This window comes from Myiozetetes cayanensis, unplaced genomic scaffold (genome assembly GCF_022539395.1).
Source record: "Myiozetetes cayanensis isolate MyiCay16 unplaced genomic scaffold, myiCay2020 scf30, whole genome shotgun sequence".
In the NCBI taxonomy this organism is placed as follows: domain Eukaryota; kingdom Metazoa; phylum Chordata; class Aves; order Passeriformes; family Tyrannidae; genus Myiozetetes; species Myiozetetes cayanensis.
This window is the reverse complement of record NW_026087522.1, coordinates 1,278,723-1,298,501: the sequence shown is the minus strand read 5'-3', so window position 1 is coordinate 1,298,501 and position 19,779 is coordinate 1,278,723. Positions and strand designations below refer to the sequence as shown.

The window sequence follows — 19,779 nt, the reverse complement described above, 5'->3', positions numbered from 1 at the left end:
CAGCACCTGAGAGAAATGTGGGATTTAAACTGAGAGGGGGGGTTTGGGGAGTAACCAGCACGAGCTGGAAATCAGAGCTGAATTCCTCCAGTGGCCAGGTGTGTTTGGACCCAGAATTCCCATTCTGGCTGTTAGAACCAATATTCTGTGTTATATGGCAGTGCCTCCAGTCCCCAGGGGCTGATCAGGAGACCCTTGTGCACGATTTTTTACAGCCCCCCCAAAAAAAGAGCCTGTATTTAGGTTTCATTCCATTCCACAATCAGCTCTAAGAGCCAACAAGATCTGTTTACACGCTGTAAAATGGGTTTTCCTTTGCTCTCCAGACTTTTTTTTTTTTTTTTAGCATTCTTGGCAGATGAAAACTAATTGGTGGGTTTTTTTCTTTCTGGAAACTGCCACTTGAAATAAAAAATCAGTATAAATTTCCTAACAATGAGCACCTCTTTTTTTTTTTTTTCCTCCTGTCTTATCATCTCTAAAAAGACACAGAATGAAGAAGTCACTGCAGCCTCTTTAAACTACAAGTGAAAAAAATTAAGTTGGTCAGGAATTTTTCTTTAAATTTCTTCCTGCTACAAACCACAAAAAAATATTAACAGCTCTTTTTTTTTTTTTTTTTGCCTACATTTCTTTAAATTTTTGAGTTCTTGTTTTTGCAGGATTCCTCTTAAAAGTCAAATTCTTTTTTTTTTTCCAATAAAAATTTACCTCCTGCGAATTTTTTCGTCGCTGGTAAAAGTTCAAAATAAAATATACAGATCACTTGTCTAGGAAAACATGTTTTGGTGGGAAGTTTTGAGCAACTCTGTCAACTCCTGGGGAGCTTTAACTTCATTTGTAAATGAGGAAGCTGATGCAAGTGAAGCAACGAAACGTGAATTGCCAGACCTACCGATGTCACCTTCCCTTGTCGAGCCCTGTGGGTCTACAAGGAAACCACACACCCCTCAGTGAGATAAAATCCAATTTGCAGCAGGGATGTGACACGGGGAAAACACAAAAATGATGGGAACAAGCAGCGTTTACAAGGGTTAGTCCTGGTTTCCATCAGCAAAGGACACGTGGATTTTCCAACATCCTCCTGCTTTTGACCACGAAGTTTTGCCAAGATGGGCAATTAATATTATATTTAGATATATATATATACTAAATGAAAAGGGGGATGGCTTTATATATATAAGAAAAGAAAGGAAAATGGCTCAGCGAAGGTCCCACAGTAAAATTTGGGGCCCAGATTTGCATCCTCACTCTCCTTGCACCACTTTTCTCAGCCTGACAGCACAGCCAGGGAGGACCAGGCTGCACCACTGCCTTTACATTTTCATGAGGGCTAAGCTACAGGTGAAAAGACTTATTTATTAAACCTGAGAGCTCGGGCTCTGAAGGCTCTGTGTGTGTGTGTTTGTGTTTGTGCCTCTCCCTCCTCCCCACGGCCACACTTCACCTCCTCCTGTGTTTTTATGAGCTGGAATTCACAATACATCAGCCACGGGGATGATGAAACCAGTGGCAGATTTCACTGCAAAGCAGCTGGGTCATCGTCCCACGGGGCTTGTTGCTTTGCTGTGTGAGATCTTAAAGTGACCATCGCTATTTTGGCTCCTTTTGGGTTTTGTGGTGTGTTTTTGTGTTTTGGTTTTTTTTTTAAAAAAAAGAAGCTGAAAGGGAGGGGATGAGAGTGTTAACAGGTTGAAATATTAAAAAAAAAAAAAGGTGGAAAGAGGTAGGGAGTGGAGGGAAATGAGGAGGTTGCTTGTGTAGCACGTAGAGAGCTACTTTGAAAAAATTCGGAGGTTTCTGAGTATCACAAACACGATCCCTGCTGTGGGCAGCTGTATGTGAGAGAGCTTTTGCCCGAGGGTGTCAAATCAAATATCCACCGCTGGTTGGTACAGTACATCACTTCCCCCTTGGGGATTCTGGGTGGAGAAAGAGGGGGGGGATAAAATAAAATATAAATAAATAAATAAATAAATAAATAAATAAATAAATAGAGGGAAAAGGTTTAAACACAACAAATGGAGAAAAACTTGAACGCTGCCTGCTATGGGTTATCATGTGCTGTCATCATATTTATTATGAGCAGTGTAGGAGGGAGGAGAGGGGGGTAAAGGAGAGGAGGAAAAGGAGCAGACAGGTTAATGCTGAGCCTTGTAAGACTTACCTGGAACCGCCTCATGTCTCTTGGGTTTCCTGCTGTTTTCAAGCAATTCTGATTGCACTTGAGAAAAAATTTTAAGAAGAATCTGGAAAGATAAAGAACCACATCACTTCTGTTGCCCACAAGGAAAGCCGCTGTTGTAATCTGGTTTAAAGTACATATGAGAGGGATTTACGCAGCGATTTACACGATGGGGTGTCTTATAGGGCGGTAAGAGCTTGTCAAAAGAGAAATCAAACAAATAAACCCAAATCTGAACGGACAGAAGTTTAAAAAAAAATAAAATAAAAAATCAGGTAAAGTGCAAACAACGTGCCTGAGATCCACCCTGGCGTGAGTGAGTGAACACAACTCCAATTTACACCCCACTGCAGGTTTGACCACACAGTTTTAGTCCCTTCCTTTATCTCTGCCTGGCATATGAGGTCTTTCTTGTGCTGTCTGAAGGGATTTTCCATGAAACAATGCAGAGGGATAATGGTGTTGTGGGGCTGACAAAAACCAACAGGGCAACTCTGCAGCAGATAAACCTCGAAACGACTTCGGGTGCATTTAAAACCAGAAACAGGAGAGGAATCTGAGGAGATTTCCTCACAATGATATTTTTGTTGTTGTTGTTGTTGTGAAGATTCCAGTGACTAAAGCAGAGAAGCAGTAAAATATCCAGATTATAATCTCCCCAAGATTTGGAGGGAGGGTAAGGAGAACACAACCCCGAGTGATACATGACAGCTCACGCTGTCCGAGCAGATAAAATCATTAACACCGGACAAACTTCTCGTGCCAATTATTTTGTGCCCTGTCACCCCCACACCCTTTTTTTTTTTTTTTTTTTTAAATGTGTTTTAATGCTCTGGAGAGTTCAGCTCGTCAAGTTGAACCTTCAGCATTTTGGGGTGACTTACCCAACACTATACAGAAGAGATTTTAGAGTTTGGAAACATTAATCTGTAAGATTTTTCCACCAAATTTTATGTCAAATCCGGGGAGGAGAGGATTCACCCCTTTATTTGATTGCTCTGACTAAATTTGTGAATCTCCTAAATAAAGAAACCACACAAAAATCCGTAGTTTTTGGATCAAAAGCAAACTGAGTCCGTCTTCAAAATTTAAACACAAGCAAGAAATTTTTTGGCACCCTCTGCCACAAGTGAAAACATTCCCCGTAATTCTTTTCATCCTTGTTTATTGGGCAAAATACGTTTAACCACAACAATTGTAATTACAAAAATAAATCAAAGATGGCTTTGGGGGGGGGGGGGAGAAATAAGAAAGAAAGAAATAGTTGAAGAATTGATTTCGAATACAAAGAACAAGTTATTTATTTATTTCTCTTGCCGAGCGCTTTCCTTAAAAAAAAAAAAAAAAAAAAAATCGGCTTTTGCAGTAAGTTAAAGTCCCAGGTGAGCCAGGCCTATTTCCCTTTCTGTTACTATGACAACGATTTTTTACCGCAGTCCCTAAGTCCCTTCAGAACTCACACATTCATGCCTTGAATTAGAACTTTAAAGGAGAAAGATGGATATTTCCCGGGCTCACCAACGGCACCCACCGAAACAGTCCTGCCACGAGACAATGAGGCAGAAAAATCCACCCTCCCTCCTCAGTGCCACCTGCCCTGCCCTCCCCCCCACCTTGCACCGGGGGTTTTTCTGCTCCATCTGCCCCAAAAATGCGAAGAAACAGCCAAGGGTTGGACCCGTCCCTGTGTTGGTGGAACAAACAAAACCCTCACGGAGACTGAACCCGCGAAAAACAGACCCAGGAAACCTCCTGTAGAAGCTGCCACAAATGTAATTGTAAATTAAAATGGTCCCTTTTTCCCCCTCACCAATGCACTGGGTATTTAAAGAGTGTTTCTGTTCTCTGCGGAGCGCATTTTGAGGGTTGTTGTTGTTTTCTCCTCCTTCCCAGTTTAAGGAGCTTTTTGGGTTTTTTTTTTTTCCATGGCTTAGTGGGGGGGTCCTGCTGGCATCTCCCTTCACCTGGGCAGGTTCAGCAGGAAAGAGGTGTCAGTGCTCAGCAATCAGGGGGTAAATCCGTATTTCAAACTAAAAATCCTGCAGAACTCCGTTCCTCAGGAGCAGCTCCGAGGGAATTACATTCCCTCAAATAAGTCCTACTGACTCCTCAGGTTGAAACCTGTGACATCCCCCCCCCCCAATTTTATTTGAATGATTTGGGACCTCTTTTCTGGGAATGATTCGGTGAGTGAGATTTTATCCACGGGAATGTTCCTCTCCGAAGGAAAAATCCTCGGCACGCCGGCACACGCTCCGAGACTCACGGGAGGGTTGGAGGCAGAAATGCTGCTCACAAACTACTCCTTTTTATCTCCCCCCACACCTCTTCTTCTCACAGATATCAGAAAATTATTTGCAGATAGATAAAGGTGTCCCTGAGATGGAAGGGAAAATTGCAAAGTGGAACCGAAGTGTACAATAAAGTAACTTTTTACAGGGAAATCAACGAGCTGCTGGGCTGGGTATCCTGCAGGAAAACCGCAAACAAAAATCCACAGGTTCTCACTTGCAGGCAAAAAAATAAAACAAATCAATCAGGAAAATGGGTAGTTTCTTTTTTTTTAATTTTTTTTTTTTGTGTGTATGTGTAATGCTTTGCATCCCACTCCTCGAGATGAGAGGAACGATCAGCTAAAAATGACTAAAGGGACTAAAAATGAAGAAGACGAGCAAAGAAAGGTGCCTGGGAGAGAACTCGCCATGTCAGCCGGGCTGAGTTTTGGGAAGAGCAAAGATCCAGCTCAAAAATCCAGTTTGTGTGACACAAACCCCCCCAAAGGGCAGGTACAGAGGGGGTAAAGCTCTAAATGTAACCCCTGAAAGGCAGGTACAGAGAGTCAAAAACTCTGAATGTACATTTAACGATATCCATGAGCAAACTCTGCAGCACAGAGAACTAAAATGGTGTTTTTGTGCTAAATGCCCCCAGAAAAATTAAGGTTTAGATCCTCATCGAGCATAAACTAACGATGTGCGTGTGAAAATGAAGGTGGATTTTGAATTAAATCTGGGCTGATTCCGACCAAGGGGTGAATTGTTCATTAAAAACACCCAGAGCAGGAAACTCTCCCTGTGCTGCTGCATCGCTGACTGCTCTGCCACAAACACATCTGGGATGTTTATCCAACGGGAATTTGGGGATCCCACCTGGGATAACTTGCCTGACTCTCTGGGATTGCTGAGCAGCTCAACTCCTGAAAATTTTACCCGTTTAGGACACCACAAAACTGCCTCATCTCCCTCCTGGAGGTGCTGGCTTTGACTTAGGGCTTAAACATTGTGGCAGAATTCATATTTATTGCTAAGGCACCAGGATGGTTTTCCCTCCCATCAGCCCAAATTCAGATTTAATTTCAGTTAGATGCACACACAAGAATTTTTTTTATCTTTTCTCCAGTTCAACCACATCTCTCTTTTTCTCCTCTCAGGGCTCCTCCAGCCAAATTTTAGCTGCAACTGGGCATCTGCATGAAGTATTTGGTAGGTTGTTATATATACATATATATATTTTTTTTTAAGTGGTTGCATCTGGGAAAGGCATTAATATTTATTGCAGCATTAGAATAAAAATGACTTGGGGGGAGCAAAGAGGAGGGAAAGTTTAGCACTAAATGAAGCTGATTTAGGGGTAACAGGAGAATTGCAGAAAGGCTTTATTAATTTTTTTAATGAGAACCTTTAGCCAGTTTTTGGCCTTAACCTATATACATATATATACATTTTTTTAAAAAAAATTATTGAAAGAAAAAAGGAATTATAAAAAATTAGGTTATTGTGGTGTTTCTCAGCCAGCCTTTGGTCTTGCTAAGGCCAGCTTTAGGTCTGAGTTTAGCAGGTAACTCTGACTCCAGCCAAGCAGAGGGAGTGTGGCCCTTCCTCCCATAGATCAGCATTTCAGGGTGCTGGGGGGAAACAAACTCTTTTGATCAACCACCACTAAAAACCCTGGCCTTGCTGCAGAAAACCTGCTTGGCTTAATGCAGAAACATAAAATTAATAAGAAGCAATGCAGAATCAAGAGGTGCAACGTTGGTTGTATCTTGTGAACAGCCTCTGGGTGCACCTCCAAAATACCCCTTTGTAAAGCAGATACTGAGATAGTTCTGCCTTGTTTGGGTTACTGTGGAATTTGGTTTCGTGGCCTCAGTCGTTTTTTTGGCACGAGAACGTGCCTATCATCTAAATAATTATGATTATGTTCATCAGCAAATCCTGGGATGCCAAAATCCGATGAAAATATAAAGGCACGGTGCCATTCTGCTTAAATAACTCAGTGCTTCCAAAAAAAAGTCACAAAGGGAGCAAAGAAAAAAAAAAACAAACAGAAGTTGTTATTATGAGCATCTCTGCCCCAGTTAAACAATATTAAGTTTGAATGTACTATGAACTGCAAAACTACTATTATTACAGTGAGGGCCTGACTCCAACTCCATCAGAGCAGGGAAATTGTGGATCAGGGTGTCCCATCCTCCCCTCAACTCCCCCATGTGTGTCTTGGCATTGCAAACTCTGAGATAAGTGTGACAAGTAACTCTACCCAATGCCCCAACGTGACAAAGTAGGAGGCTTTACTTCAAATTTCCTCCTTTCAAAGGGACTAGGTCAGATTTGAAGGTCACTGTTCCAAATCAATTAATTGCATTTATTTGATGTCGTCCTCCTGATTTTAATGACTATCACAGCAGAAGACTTCTTTATAATCTGAATATTTATCTCTGGAGTAATTTCGGTCTATTATGTCAGTGTGTGTTATTAGGGAGCTGATGAGAAAATTTCCCCCTCTTTTCCAGCAGTTATAGTCAGTGTGGGATCAGGGACTGCACAAAGGCACTTTAAATGAACATACACCTTATACTGTGTGAGAAATGAGTGAGGTTATTACAATGAGCCAGAGTATTTATATGATACTCCACAAACAGCAGCTAATTAATCTTCCCAAAACTCCTGTGCATAAAGTGTGAACCCAGTTTAACAAACGTGAAAAACCAACATATGTAGGTCAAGAGACTTTTAGTTCTGAGTTTGCCAGAGATTTACTGGTGGAGGAGGAGGAGGAGGGAGCAGGAGCCAGATGAGATGAGACGAGATGAGATGAGATGAGATGCCAAGCCTAGACCAGGAGAAGAGGAGTTGGGGGTTCATCTGTGACAGTTACACCAAAAAAAAGGGCAGATTAACATTATACCTGTTATTCCTCACCCCAACAACCTCCCCATTTCTGATGGGATGAACTAGAAACACTTTCTCAACCCTTTTACTTTAGTTCAAAGTAACTTCTCCAGCCTGCTTGGACTGTTCTCCAGCTCCTCACTTCTGCTTGCAGTCACTCACTGCAGTTTAGATTTGCAGTTTAAAGTCTAAAAGTTCTGATGTGGGAACACTACTTTAAAAATCAACCTTAAGGATATAAAGGGTGGCAGAACCCACCTTAAAACTGCTCCTAGTTGTGATTTATTTGCCACAGTAATAGGTCCTAATCACACTAGGGTAACACTTCATATAATGTGTTAAAGGAGACACAAGATGAAAGTATCCTGTATTTCAGATGGATCAAGAAAGAACATTGCACCAGGAGTCCACAGCACTGCCTGGACTTGAGTCATGCCCAACTCCCAGCCTTGTGCCTCAACCACAGAACAATTCCACCTCAAACATCCCCTTTCTCCTCAGCCTGGAACACCACATTTCTCTCTGCCCTCTGTCTGGTGGCTTTATTTTTTTAAAAAAAAGAAAATAACCTTAATTTTCAAACTAATAGCAACTGAATGCAAGCCTGCAATGTGTCCCCCGTGTCAGTAAACTCTACATTTATATCCTGCACATTTTCCACCTCGTGCACCATCGTGTTCCCCTCGCTGTGAGCAGCGCCGGGCACACCCACCCCAAAACTGCAGCTCACACTCCTCGGGTAAATAAACGCTTCTTCTGTCTTGCAAAGTGCTCCCATTTGGAAGAAACAAGGGCTGGGGGGAGAGGGAAGTGCAAGGGCAGGCAGACAGTCGTGTCTCGGGGCTGGATGCAGTTGTTTTGGCCACATTTGCCAGGGCGAGAGGGGAGAAGGAAAAAAAAAAAATCTCCAAGGAAAACCTCCTTGTTTGTGCACTCTGATGAAAACCTGACACCATTAATGAAAATAATAATTGAACTCTATGGGCTCGAATTGAAAATGAAACACAACACTAACAAGCGTGTTTGTAATTGCAATTGTTCTCCCCAAAAAAAAAAAAGTCTTTGGAGGACTCTTTGCAACCCGAGCGGTTTTTCCCTGATCCTTTGGGTTTTCCTCCTTCCTCCCACACCAAAACTTTCCAGTAACCTGCAAGACAATGGCTAAAAGCTTATTTCTACTGTGAGGTCCAGGTTATTCGTGCCATTTGGCACGGGCCCAGATGCCAGAGCACAATCAGGAGTGTCAATAGGCAGGGAGGTGACACAGAGCAGAGGATTGGGCTGATGGGCTGTTGAAAGGGCAGCTCAGATGATATTCCCTGGTTCATTCCTGGGATCTGTGGGATCCAACTGTGCACGGCCACGTTTGTAAATTGGTCCTGGAGAAAAGGTACACAAAGGGCAGGAGGGAAGAAAGGCTTTTGTGCAGCTCAGTGATGGGGGAAGTGGAGGCAGAGAGAAATTCAGTGGCCGACCTCGTGGCAATGGATTCGAGTTGTTCTCCCAGCCAGCAGCCACCTCCCCACTCCTGCAAGTCCACGTTTGGGATTTTACTGGGTCTTTTCTAACAGTGACCACAGATTTCATAAAGCTGGATTTTGGAGCTGTGGCCAAATTGTCCCTCCTCACTCTTCTGTCAGCCGGGGTTTGGTCACACAGACACGGGCCTGAGGATGCCCTGCAGTCCTGGGGAAATCCAGTCACCCTTTGGTGTCCCTTCACCCTCAGAGCCCTGCACAGGGGCAAATTTAACTCAATACCTGCTTTGCCAACCCTACAGATCCCAGAAAGGCTAGTTGTTGGTTAGTTGTTAGAGAAGCACAGACTCTGATCCCCACTCTCCCAGCAAAACCCACGATTCCTCTCCCCGTGGACCCCTCCATCCTCTCAGCCCGTGGCTCCCCAAGCCCCCCCGGTGTCTGGAGCCACGCAAGGCTGAGCAGTGAGCACCAATTCACCCCACTGGCCTCTTTGCTGCTGCTGGCTCTGCTGGTTTTTACTGTCGCTGCCAGATGGCCACGGCCAGCCCGGGAAAACTCCCGAGCCCTGCAGTCGATGCACAACTCGGCGACAACTTCCAGGAGATCACCAAGTTGCGCTGATGGGGAACGGGAGAGAGGGAGCCGAGGTTAGGCACCTATTTTACACCTGCCAGAGTGGATATCGCTCAGCTGAAAGCTCTGCTGGGGAGGGGCGAGAGCTCTGCCTGTCCCTAAACTGGGTTGGTGGAGAATAAACACACTCATTCATTTGCTAAAGAGGCGAATTTACATCCCGGGGCCAGGCGCGTTTTGCCTCCTCCCTGCTCCGGGGTCTGTGCAGTCGGTGGATCTGCACCTATTGTACTTGTGGGTCTCGTCACAGATGACCTTGAATGGGAGCACTGGTGTAACGTTATATTCCTATGACAGATTTATGGATTGGCAGATAGGGGTGCATTCCTTCCCTAAGACAGGACAGCATCCAATGTTTGTTAGCATCATTAAACTAAAACTGACTTTTCACCTGCTCCCATACCATATGCAGCTGCAAATTTTTAAATTAAACTATGAAGCCATGCATAAATTTACATATATTACGGACTAGCCTCTCCATTTAACATGCAAATGTACTCCAATGTTTCAGAACACCTTCTGTCGCTAATTAATTTGCTGAATTATAATTAGACTAATCCTGCATAATTAATAAGCACAGATTTTTTTTTAATTTCTAAGCAGCTTGATGAGATCATTCACTTCCTTCTATAAACTGCTAAGTAACTGTTAAAAAAAATCTGGGAAGAACATATGTGAAAAGGTATGTTTGATGTCGCATACAAATCTAAACGAGCGGGCGAGCCTCGGGAAAGTCAGGATTAATAGAGGGGTGAGCTGGAGGCTCACACAGGCTGTCAGTGCCACCTTGCAGGGGCAGAGAGAGAGGTTTTCCGTGTTTGGTTGGTGCCTTTTGGGCCTTCCAGGATCACAGGCTGGGGCGGGGCAGGCTGGCAGGGCTGTGAGGGTGGCGGTGGGAGATGCTCTGGTGTCGCCCCACGGGTTGTCTGTCAAACCCTTTGGTGGCGTTTGGAGCTGCTCTCATTTCAGCTGCCAAAGCCAACTGAGATGGTTCTAGTGCCACAATTAAGTGCCATTAGCCCAGGGTTGGCTCTCTGATGATTAAAATGGAGGGTGTCCCTTTGATGCTGGAGAGGACAGAGCGTGCCAGCACGTGCTGGGTGGGACTGGGGAGCCTGTGCCCGCTGCTCAAAGAGCCCCTGTGCACAAAGCAGCCAGAGCCTGAGAGCTGAGACACCTATCCCTGAGATAATCCTGCAGAGGAAGAGGGAGGGAGCATCCAAAACATGACAGGATATTCTGCAAACGAGTGTTGTATTTACAAACGCTCTCAGGCAGTCCCTGCAACCCCCTCTGCTCTCTTCACTTCTGCACTTTGGGATGCAGCTTTTCAGCTCTCTTGCTACGCCCTTGGTTTGTCTCCACCTCACCTCCTGCTCAAATTCAGCACCACCAACCCCACAGGCTGTTTGCTCCCACTGTGAATAGGCAAAATCTGCAGCAAGACCCATTTCAACCTCAATGAAGGAAGCAAGAAAAGAATTCACTCCTGTGCCAGGAGATTGCTGAACCACTTCAAGCCTTCGAGTGTGGCTTGTCTACCACAAAAAAATGCTTGTAACACCCTTATCAGACACTTCTGCCTCAAGCCTTTGTTGTGTTTTTTGTTATTTTGGACAAGGGCCCTTCTTCAGATAAATATAGTATTTAAATTGACTCGGGTTCTGCATAAATAAACAAGATAAAGCTTAAACAGGACAAGTTTTTGGCCCTGAGTGACAACCAAGCCTCTTTCTGGTGTTTCCTACTGGATGGTCAATGGGTAATGACTCCTTTCTTAAAATAAAAATCAAACCCAACAACTTTCTGGCCCAAGGAAGACTGGAAATCATCCTGCTGTGCTTTGGCTCATCATGTGCTTGTGGATGGCACGTGTTGACCAGGATCTCTCTTTAGGATAAAAAACATCACCTTGAGATTAAAGGTACAGAAGAATTGTACACTTGGAACCATGTCCAGTCCCAAAGCACAGCAGTCTCGTGAGAACACAGAATTAAAGGAACTCTGGACATGGAATGGCTCTAAAAATTTTGAGTTATATACTTATATATATATTATATATATATAAAAATATGTTGTTTTCCTGATAGACACATCACCAGGTGACAAGGCAAGGTGCAGAGGAACAGAATGAACAGAAAACCTCTTTCTGCCTCCTCCATCTCCATTTCTTAGTTACTCTATCCCAGCTCAGCAAACAGAAAAGATGTCATGAGTTAAAAAAAAAAATAAATAAATAAAAAAGAAAATTAAAAAAATCAGGATTAGGTCTGGATTTTTTTTTTCCCTCCACGTTTCTGCACTTTTTCTTTGTTTTTTTTCTTTCCAAACCGTGGATGAATTGGCCCAAAGATATACAGGTCACGTGGCTGAGGCAGAAATAGAATCCATATCTCCAGAGCCACAGCGCTGGGTACACGAGCAAGTCCCTGAAATTCTGCAAAGCTATTCTAGTTTTGTCAGAGAAGAAGATCTTTTTTTGCAGCCCCAACCCCAAATGTCAGCACCCACGTCTCTCAGATTCCTGATGCCCAGGGCTTCCCACAGTTCCCCAGCCCTTTGGCCGTGGAATCTGCCCCAGCTGAAATGATTTTGCAGGGTTTGATTTGTTGTTTCAACTGCTGAAAAAAGCTTGTGTGGGTGTGCCTGTGTAGGGAATTTTGCCTTAAAGAGAAAATATTCTGAGCTCTGAAACCCACCTTTTCCCACCTTTTCCCATATATCCTCAACAATCCACTGATTTTCCAAGGAGTTCCTATTTTACACAGGCAATGCACCATCCTGTATTCACAAGGAACATGATAATTTCTAATGTGCAGTAAATAAATTAATAAATTTAAAGCAAATATTTTGCAGCAAACGTTTCATTCATCCCCCTGTTCTGGCCTCCACATTTAATTAACCTTTTCAGTCCCCTTTGATGTAGCACAAACGTGCCAGAGGCCAAAAAAGCATCAGTATTTTGGGGTGTGAACAGTGTTAATTTGCAGGGGGTGAGACATCAGTGAAGAAACACCCCACAGTTGATTTTTTTTTTTAATATATTTTTTTTCCAGGATTTTAATATGGGGCTGTAGGGAAAGAGCAGAGGGTTGTGGGCAGCACCAGGACATTTAAAAACAGGTTTCATGCAAGAAACTCGGTGTGACTTGGCCAAATCTCAGCTCAAAACAACCCAAATATTCTTTTTTTTTTGCATCACCAAAGCCACGCTCCTTTAGAAAGTCCCAGACCGGGCACCCAGAAACCAACAGCAGGTAAAATCCCAACATTTGGGCAGTCACTTTGCTGTGAACTCGGGGCTGCACGAGCTATTTGGCCTCTGGTAAGTCCTTTATGCTACAGGAGAAATTGCTTCTCTTGCCTCCACCCCTCTCCCTCACACGCAGGCACCCCGAGCTAACAGGAGAGGAAAATTGCTTCCTGACCTTTCCAGTGATCAATTTACACCCTGGAGCACGGGGTTGGTTTTGTGTGAGTGTGAGTATGTGTGTGACACCGATTCCCACCGATTCCCTGCCCTTCCCCTGGGCTGGGTGGCTGTTCAGGTGCTCAGAGCTGGCCTTGGTGGTGCCCTCCTTCCTCCAGGGCATCCCAAAACCTGCTGAGGGAGGGCCAGGAGCTGGATGGATGATCCTTGTGGACACTCCATGTCCTTGAGGGGAACCCCAGGAGGCTGAAAACTGTGAGAAGTTTGGGACTGATCAAACCTTCTACCCCCACCCAGCTTCTGACCACACAACTCAGGGCAGGGATGAGACAAATTCCCCCCGGAACCAACCCAGCCCAGGGGGGTCATTCCCACATGGGGCTGTTTGGGCTTGGGTTTAACCTCATTTAGGTAAGATTTCTGCAGGGCTCTGCTTTAGGGCCAGGCTAATGAGCTCGTGTGAGGGCTCCAGATGTTTCCAACCACCTTCTCCACTCACTTTAAACTCTAATATTCTTCCCCAGTTCGTGGAGATCAGAGGGACAGACTGAAGTCAAGGCTGAAGGAGTTCTTGCAAAAGCCAGAGATGAGACTCTGTCAAAAGCTCTGGCAGTGAGAAAGCTGGACCCAAACCCAGATTTAACTGACTCTGAAAGACTTCTCAGGGAGAAAATCCAGTGCATTCACTCTTGGAGATGTCCAACATATTTTCATGCACACACACACACGTTTTGTACACTCCAACCAGCAGGCACACACACCCCCACACCGAGCACAGGTTCACAGTTGGCTTTATTGCCTGGAAAATGCTCGTGTTTTGATGCTTTAAATAACAAGGTACCATTCCAGATGCATCATCACGATCCACTCTCTACTCAAGAAAGGTCTCTTGGCAGTTCCCAACCTCAGGACTTCCTCCCTCGTGTGCAGGGAATTTCAGACTCTGCTGCAGCCACAGCTCCTGCAGAAGAAGTTTCTGAGTGCCTGCAACATTTGCTGAGTGTTTTCTTGGTTTGTTTAACCCAGATGTTTACGTTTTAAATAATTGAGGGGCTGCCCTGGTAAATAGACATCAAGGAAGGCTAATGGGAGTCTCACTGTCGTTAGAGAGAGCTTGTCTGATGAGACACCGGATCAGGAGTCAGTCCCTGCAGTGTCAGGACGGGTTAGAGCAAGGAAAGAGAGCGGCTTGTTGGAAAACATCACCCCCCAAAGCCACTGGAGAGGCTGCTGAGCAAGACTGGGTACAAACTGCCCAGGACTCACAAGGAAAAGTCAACCCTGAGCTCTGCCATCGTAAAAATCTTCTGTTTCTTCATGTGGTTTGATTTAGTTGCACACACACACACACACAAAAATTAAAAAAAGGGATTATTTCCACTTCTCCACTTTGCAGGCTCCACTCACCAAGCCCATTTCACAGCAAGGGTGGTTTCTGAAGCTCCCAAATGAAATGCTGCAGTTGTTGCTTAACTTTATGATATTGTTTTGACTTAAAGTTTCAAGACTCCCAGTGCAATTTCCAGTCTCTACTCAGATCACTGGGAATTTTCAGCTTGACCCTTGAGCTGTCCTGATTTTTGTCTCCATTGTTAAACTCTGGTTTTGTTGTAATTTGAACCTCCCCAAAATCAACCTTGACCTCACTGAAGTCAAGGCAGCTTAAGAGGAAGTAAGACTACGTTCAGGTTTGCAGTAGCTTTGTTAAGTCGATTTTTAAAAATCCCTTTTTAAACCCCATTGCTGTGACTGAGCATGGTGACAGCCTTGTGATCATGGACATTTCTGCTATTTCTTCAGCTGTTTTTTCCCTGATTCTTTCAAATCCTTGCAGCCATCTCTCAGCTCTGTGAACAAACCCCAAAAAATGGGCGAGTTGTGATGATTTGAAGCAGGTCAAGACTTGCTCCACGAAATCAGCTGCTGGAAATTCCCTCCCCACTCCAGGGCACAACTTGCTTTCCCCCAGCATGCACCAAGATCTTAATGACTCCACATCACGATGTAATCCCTTGTAAAGGCTTCTTTGGAGCTGTTGAGAAGTGTCTGCTGAAATATCCATGGAGCAGCTATTTTACAGGAGTTATGGTCCACTGGGCCCAAAATCCATCTTTTATAAGGAGCCAGCAGGAGAGGAGAAAGTGCTCCATAAAGGACCAGGAGATTTCCAAAGGTTTGGGTTTTTTTTTTGCTACCAGGCAAATCAGCCCTGCAAATTTCTTCGTGCATAGATGTATAATTACAGTTCAGATGAAGTCAGATAGCACCCAATAAATCCATCTGAGCTGGGTTTGCAGTGACTGCCACCACTTACTTCTTAAAAGATCCATATATGCAATTGTGCATCATTGTTTTACTGGGACAATTGCAGTAACATTTTATGTGTGAGATCTCGCAGCCAAAAATTAAGTTTAACAGAGGAATTTAAGGTTAAGTGGCTTTACACAGTTCACAGCCATTAATTCCAGCAGAATATGTTTTCTTGGGGACCCAGAATAAAAACCTTACATCTCTTTTTAGAGGATTAGCTGAAGGACTTGCACATCTTAATATAAGTGCTACGAGGATGTGCCACAGTTTTTGAAGCTCTTGGGGTTTAAATCTGCTAATCACACTCATAAGGAAGCATCAAACCACAGAATGTCAAGGCAGAAACTCTGATCTCTGCCAGGACACTTGAAGATTTTTAGAGGATTAATCAGTTCCTCTAATATTAGATCTTTCCTTCATCTATTCCTCCTTTCTCCCTCCAAAAGAATAAAAAAAATTAGTCAACAGTTTCAGCCTAAATTCTAGTTTTGCAATAATTCAGCGAATGCCAACATAATTTTTTCTTGCTTAATTAGACTCCCAATTTGGAGGACAGCTTAGGAAAACATTCACTGTAATTCTTGAAACGAGGCATTAGAAACCATTTAATCTGTCCTACATAATTACTTAGCACTTATCCATTAGCGAGTAAAATATTAGGGGGAGGAAAAGCATCTTTTTTTACACACAACAGAGGGTTTCTTTCTAATAAAAAATAAAAGCCTGTTGGTTTTCTTTCCTTGCCGACTGAGCTCGTATTCCTGAGCACCTGAGCAAAAACAATCGGCAGCTTATTGTGCTTGGCAGTGTTTGTGCCCGAGCGTAGAAAAGGACAAAACTTCGAGAAAGCAGCCAAATTGTTTTCCCAAAAGGGCTTTTCCCTCCCCGTTCCCTGCCACGGTTTGGTTTGGTTTGGTTTGGTTTGGTTTGGTTTGCCCCCTGACTGCGAACACCAGGGCTGGTAAATCCCCCCCTCCCCGGGACTCGTGAATCTTTTTTACTAAGAGAGCATCCAAAACCTTTAAAGAGGGATCAGGGCCTCGCTGTCCCAGCTGTTATTAAAAAGAAAGAAAGAAAAATAGAGCAGGAGACAGAGCACTGCCTTTCCCGAGCCTCTAAGGATCTGACAACGAGGGGAAATCGGTTCCAAAACCCGCTTAAGATCCGACAGGAGTTTTGTTTTTCGAGTGACTGTTCCCATCTCGCAGCATTTACAGCTCATTTGTTGGGGTCCGCAGCTGAAATCGGAGGTGGGAGGTGAAGCTGACCTTAAGGTGTGATAGAAAACCATAACTCTGCCGTTTAACAAACCCTCCCTCTTTCTCAGAAGGGGAACTCCCTGCTTGGGCCAAACTTTGGGCTGAAAGTCGCAAACTCTTCCCGTCGCAGCCTGGGTGTGAATCTGCCCGTCTGATGAGCATCCCCAGTGGTTGTTGCCATCGTTTTTGTCGGAGCTGTTCACAAGAACAAGCCCAGCTCTGACAAACACCACCGTCCCAGCTCCGTTTCCAGCGGTGCTATTGGAAGTTGGCAGGAATTCTTTGGTGATTAGGACTTAATATTCTACTGTAGCTCAAGTTGCATGAGCTCTGCAGTCTGCAGACCCCACTGCACAGGCCCTGCTGATGTATGATCACCCCAAACTTTGCTCTGTGGTGCATCTCCCCCCCCCATTAACCACAGGGAAATAACAGCTCTGCCCATAAAACAGCAGCAGTCAGAAGGAATCAGAATGATATTGATGATTCAGAGATCTTGTAGCAGGAATCTGTTTGACAAAGCTGGAGGCCAAGGGTTTGTAAACACCCTGAAAGTCGTCACAGCACAGTTCAACACCCCCTGGATGGTCCAGCTGCCCTCAGTTCTTAAAGAGTGTCCTGTTTTTATCTTGCCATGTGCTTTCTTGAGGCCAAAGAGATACTGCCCACTAATACCCACTCAGCCTTGCCCTCTTTGGAACAGCTGAAGTTCTCAGCAGGCAGCAAATGACCCCACAATGTGGGAAGTCTGGGGCAAAAGGAACTTGAAGGGAGAGAAGTAACAACCATCACATTCACTAGAGATAAAGAATTGCCATCCAAAGGGTGAGATGTGCCATTCTGCAGAACAGTCCCAGTGATGGAACACCACTGGATGCATGTGGGAGCATTTTTTGGGGGGTTTTAGGTCATATGACAGAAGACTTTACACACATGTGAGTGAGGAAGAGGTGGTTGCTCACACAGGCACTGAGCTTACAACTGGTCATCAGGAGCATCATGAGCTCAGAACTTCCCTTTAATTTACAGTTTCAGCTCAGGATCTAAGGAAGTTGGGTTTAAAATCTCCAGAAAATGAGTCCTCAACATCCTCAACACTTCTCCTGTCCCTCTGAGCTCAGCACAGGCTGGGCAAGGTCTGCACAAGTGCCCCGTGGTTCTGAGTCAAGTGCCCACTTTGAGACAGGTTCAGATGAGCCTCATTTCTTTCCAAGTGCTGGTCACCAGCCTCTTCAGTGTCTTAAATTTAAGATCCAGTATTTCCAGACACCTTTACCTCGTATTTTTGAGGCTGTTACCAAAAAAATGTTCATTTTATTACTCGAAGACACTGAATTTGGGGGGGGTCCGTACGCAGAGGCTTGGAGGAGGAAGAGGCATAAATCATTTCAAATTGCTACTGTAATAAATGTAGACAAACGAATAAAATTTGTCACCAGCCTAATATCACCATCAATGTTTTGTCTAGCTACATTCCTTCCAATTTGAAAACAGTTCAATACCCCTTTTACCTTCAAGTAGCGGCACTTAATAAACAGTGATGGATGCTTTTTATTCCCTTTTTCCCCCTCCCTCCCGTTCCAGGCTTTCCTATGCCTTTTACAAGGGGGTTGTTTAGCTTGGGGGAGATGTAGATCCTCCATCTTTCTTGCATTGACATGCATCCCTCAAGGAATGACGACCATATTTAATTCATAACCCCCGTTGGCTACACAAACATACAACTTCCCATCAATTAGGCAACACAGAGATGCTGTTAAAAATCAATGAGCTTATTATTAAATATATTTTCCTTTCATGTAACAATAATAGTTATTGCTGCTCCATTGTTGGAGCTGTAATATCAGCTGCTTAAGCAGCTCTAAAAAAAAAAAAAAAAAAAAGGGGCTGGGGGGGTGCTGATTGCTTTTTGATCAGCTGGTGAAATATCAGAGAGTATCACAACAACATTGCCCTGCAGGATAAAGGTGATAAAAAAGTGACCAAACAGCTGCTTCTGGAATAAAATCAGCCAGCCTGGAGTGGAGCACAGCAGTTCCTGAATATTCCCCTGATTTTCAGAGCACAGTGCACAGAGATTTCCGTGGCAGAACATCCATCACCCCCCATCAGAGCACGGGGTGGACTCGTATTTGTGTTTCCGCCACAGTGTGTTCATCAGGAATTATTGGGATATTTTGACACATGCCACTACTGAGGGGGCTCCCTGCCTACAACAGAGATGTAAAGTCTGTGCCAGCTCATGCAAAGGTTAAAAAAAAAAGAAAAATCCACACACACAGGCACACACACACACAAAAACCCCACAGTGCACAGATTTTGGCAAGTGCATCGTACGCTGTCTGGCCACAGCTGATCTGAAGCGAGTCCCCTGTAATTATGGGAGAAGGTGGAACAGGTTTCCTGCTAATTGGAAAATTCTGCAAATGGCACCACTGAAGTAAATTGACAGTCGTTAGAATATTAGCAAAATGAGGGAACTGATTAGGAAGAAGCTCAGATGTGGACTCCTGGTTTGCTGGTTTGTTTTGGTTTGTTTTTTTAAGTAGTGCCTGAATCTACCAACAAATTGATAATAAAAGCTGAACTTAATAATAACAGCTGTTATTTGACCTGGATGCAAATATATTTGTGCAAGTATGCACACATACAGCTAGAAATACTATACACTGACACATTTACCCATGTATTAAGTGCAGAAACACATTATTCCTGTCACTCCTCTCCCATCAAGGCAAATACACAGAGTGTTTGCTAACTTCTAAAAAAGAAAAAAAAAAAAAACAATTTTCCCAGAATATTTACACCCAACAGGGGAGGAAAAGCTGCACTTTAGACCATTTTGAAGAAGAACATTCTAATGAAACCCTAATCACTCCGTGCTTCAAACAAACCCTTGCAAGAGCCTTGTTTGCATCCTCAAACCTTTAAGTGGTTTGTTCCGAGGGGAAAGCTGATTTCTATTGTAAATGTGCTCCTGATTGAGTGCTGTGCAGAATTCCAGGAGCAACTCCTCTTTGTGCTTCAGCTGGAACTGTGCAGGAAGCACCGAGTGGGATTTGGCCACGACTTTGGCCCGTCCATCAACGCCCCGGGATTTGTGTTCCTGATTTTTCACTACCAGGGAAAAAGAGATGTGAGGGGTGTGGGGGGGGAAATGAGACCTTCTGATTAGAGACACTCCCACAAATACAATCAAATCCACCTCCCTGGAGCCTCCCATTTCTTCTCCTACAATCTCAGTTTTAAAATAATCTCCAAGGGTTTGATCCCACCACAGTCACTGCGGTGGGAGCTCCACCTCTCATGA

The 19,779-nt window shown here is 44.2% G+C and overlaps 1 protein-coding gene across 1 annotated transcript in view; it reads right to left on the bottom strand.

The window, feature by feature from the left end:
- EBF2 (EBF transcription factor 2) overlaps positions 1-19,779 on the bottom strand; it is a 110,786-nt gene that overhangs the window by 25,898 nt on the left and 65,109 nt on the right. The window contains 1 exon segment of the mRNA XM_050325689.1: positions 2,168-2,249. Coding sequence (XP_050181646.1) covers positions 2,168-2,249 — 82 coding nt within the window.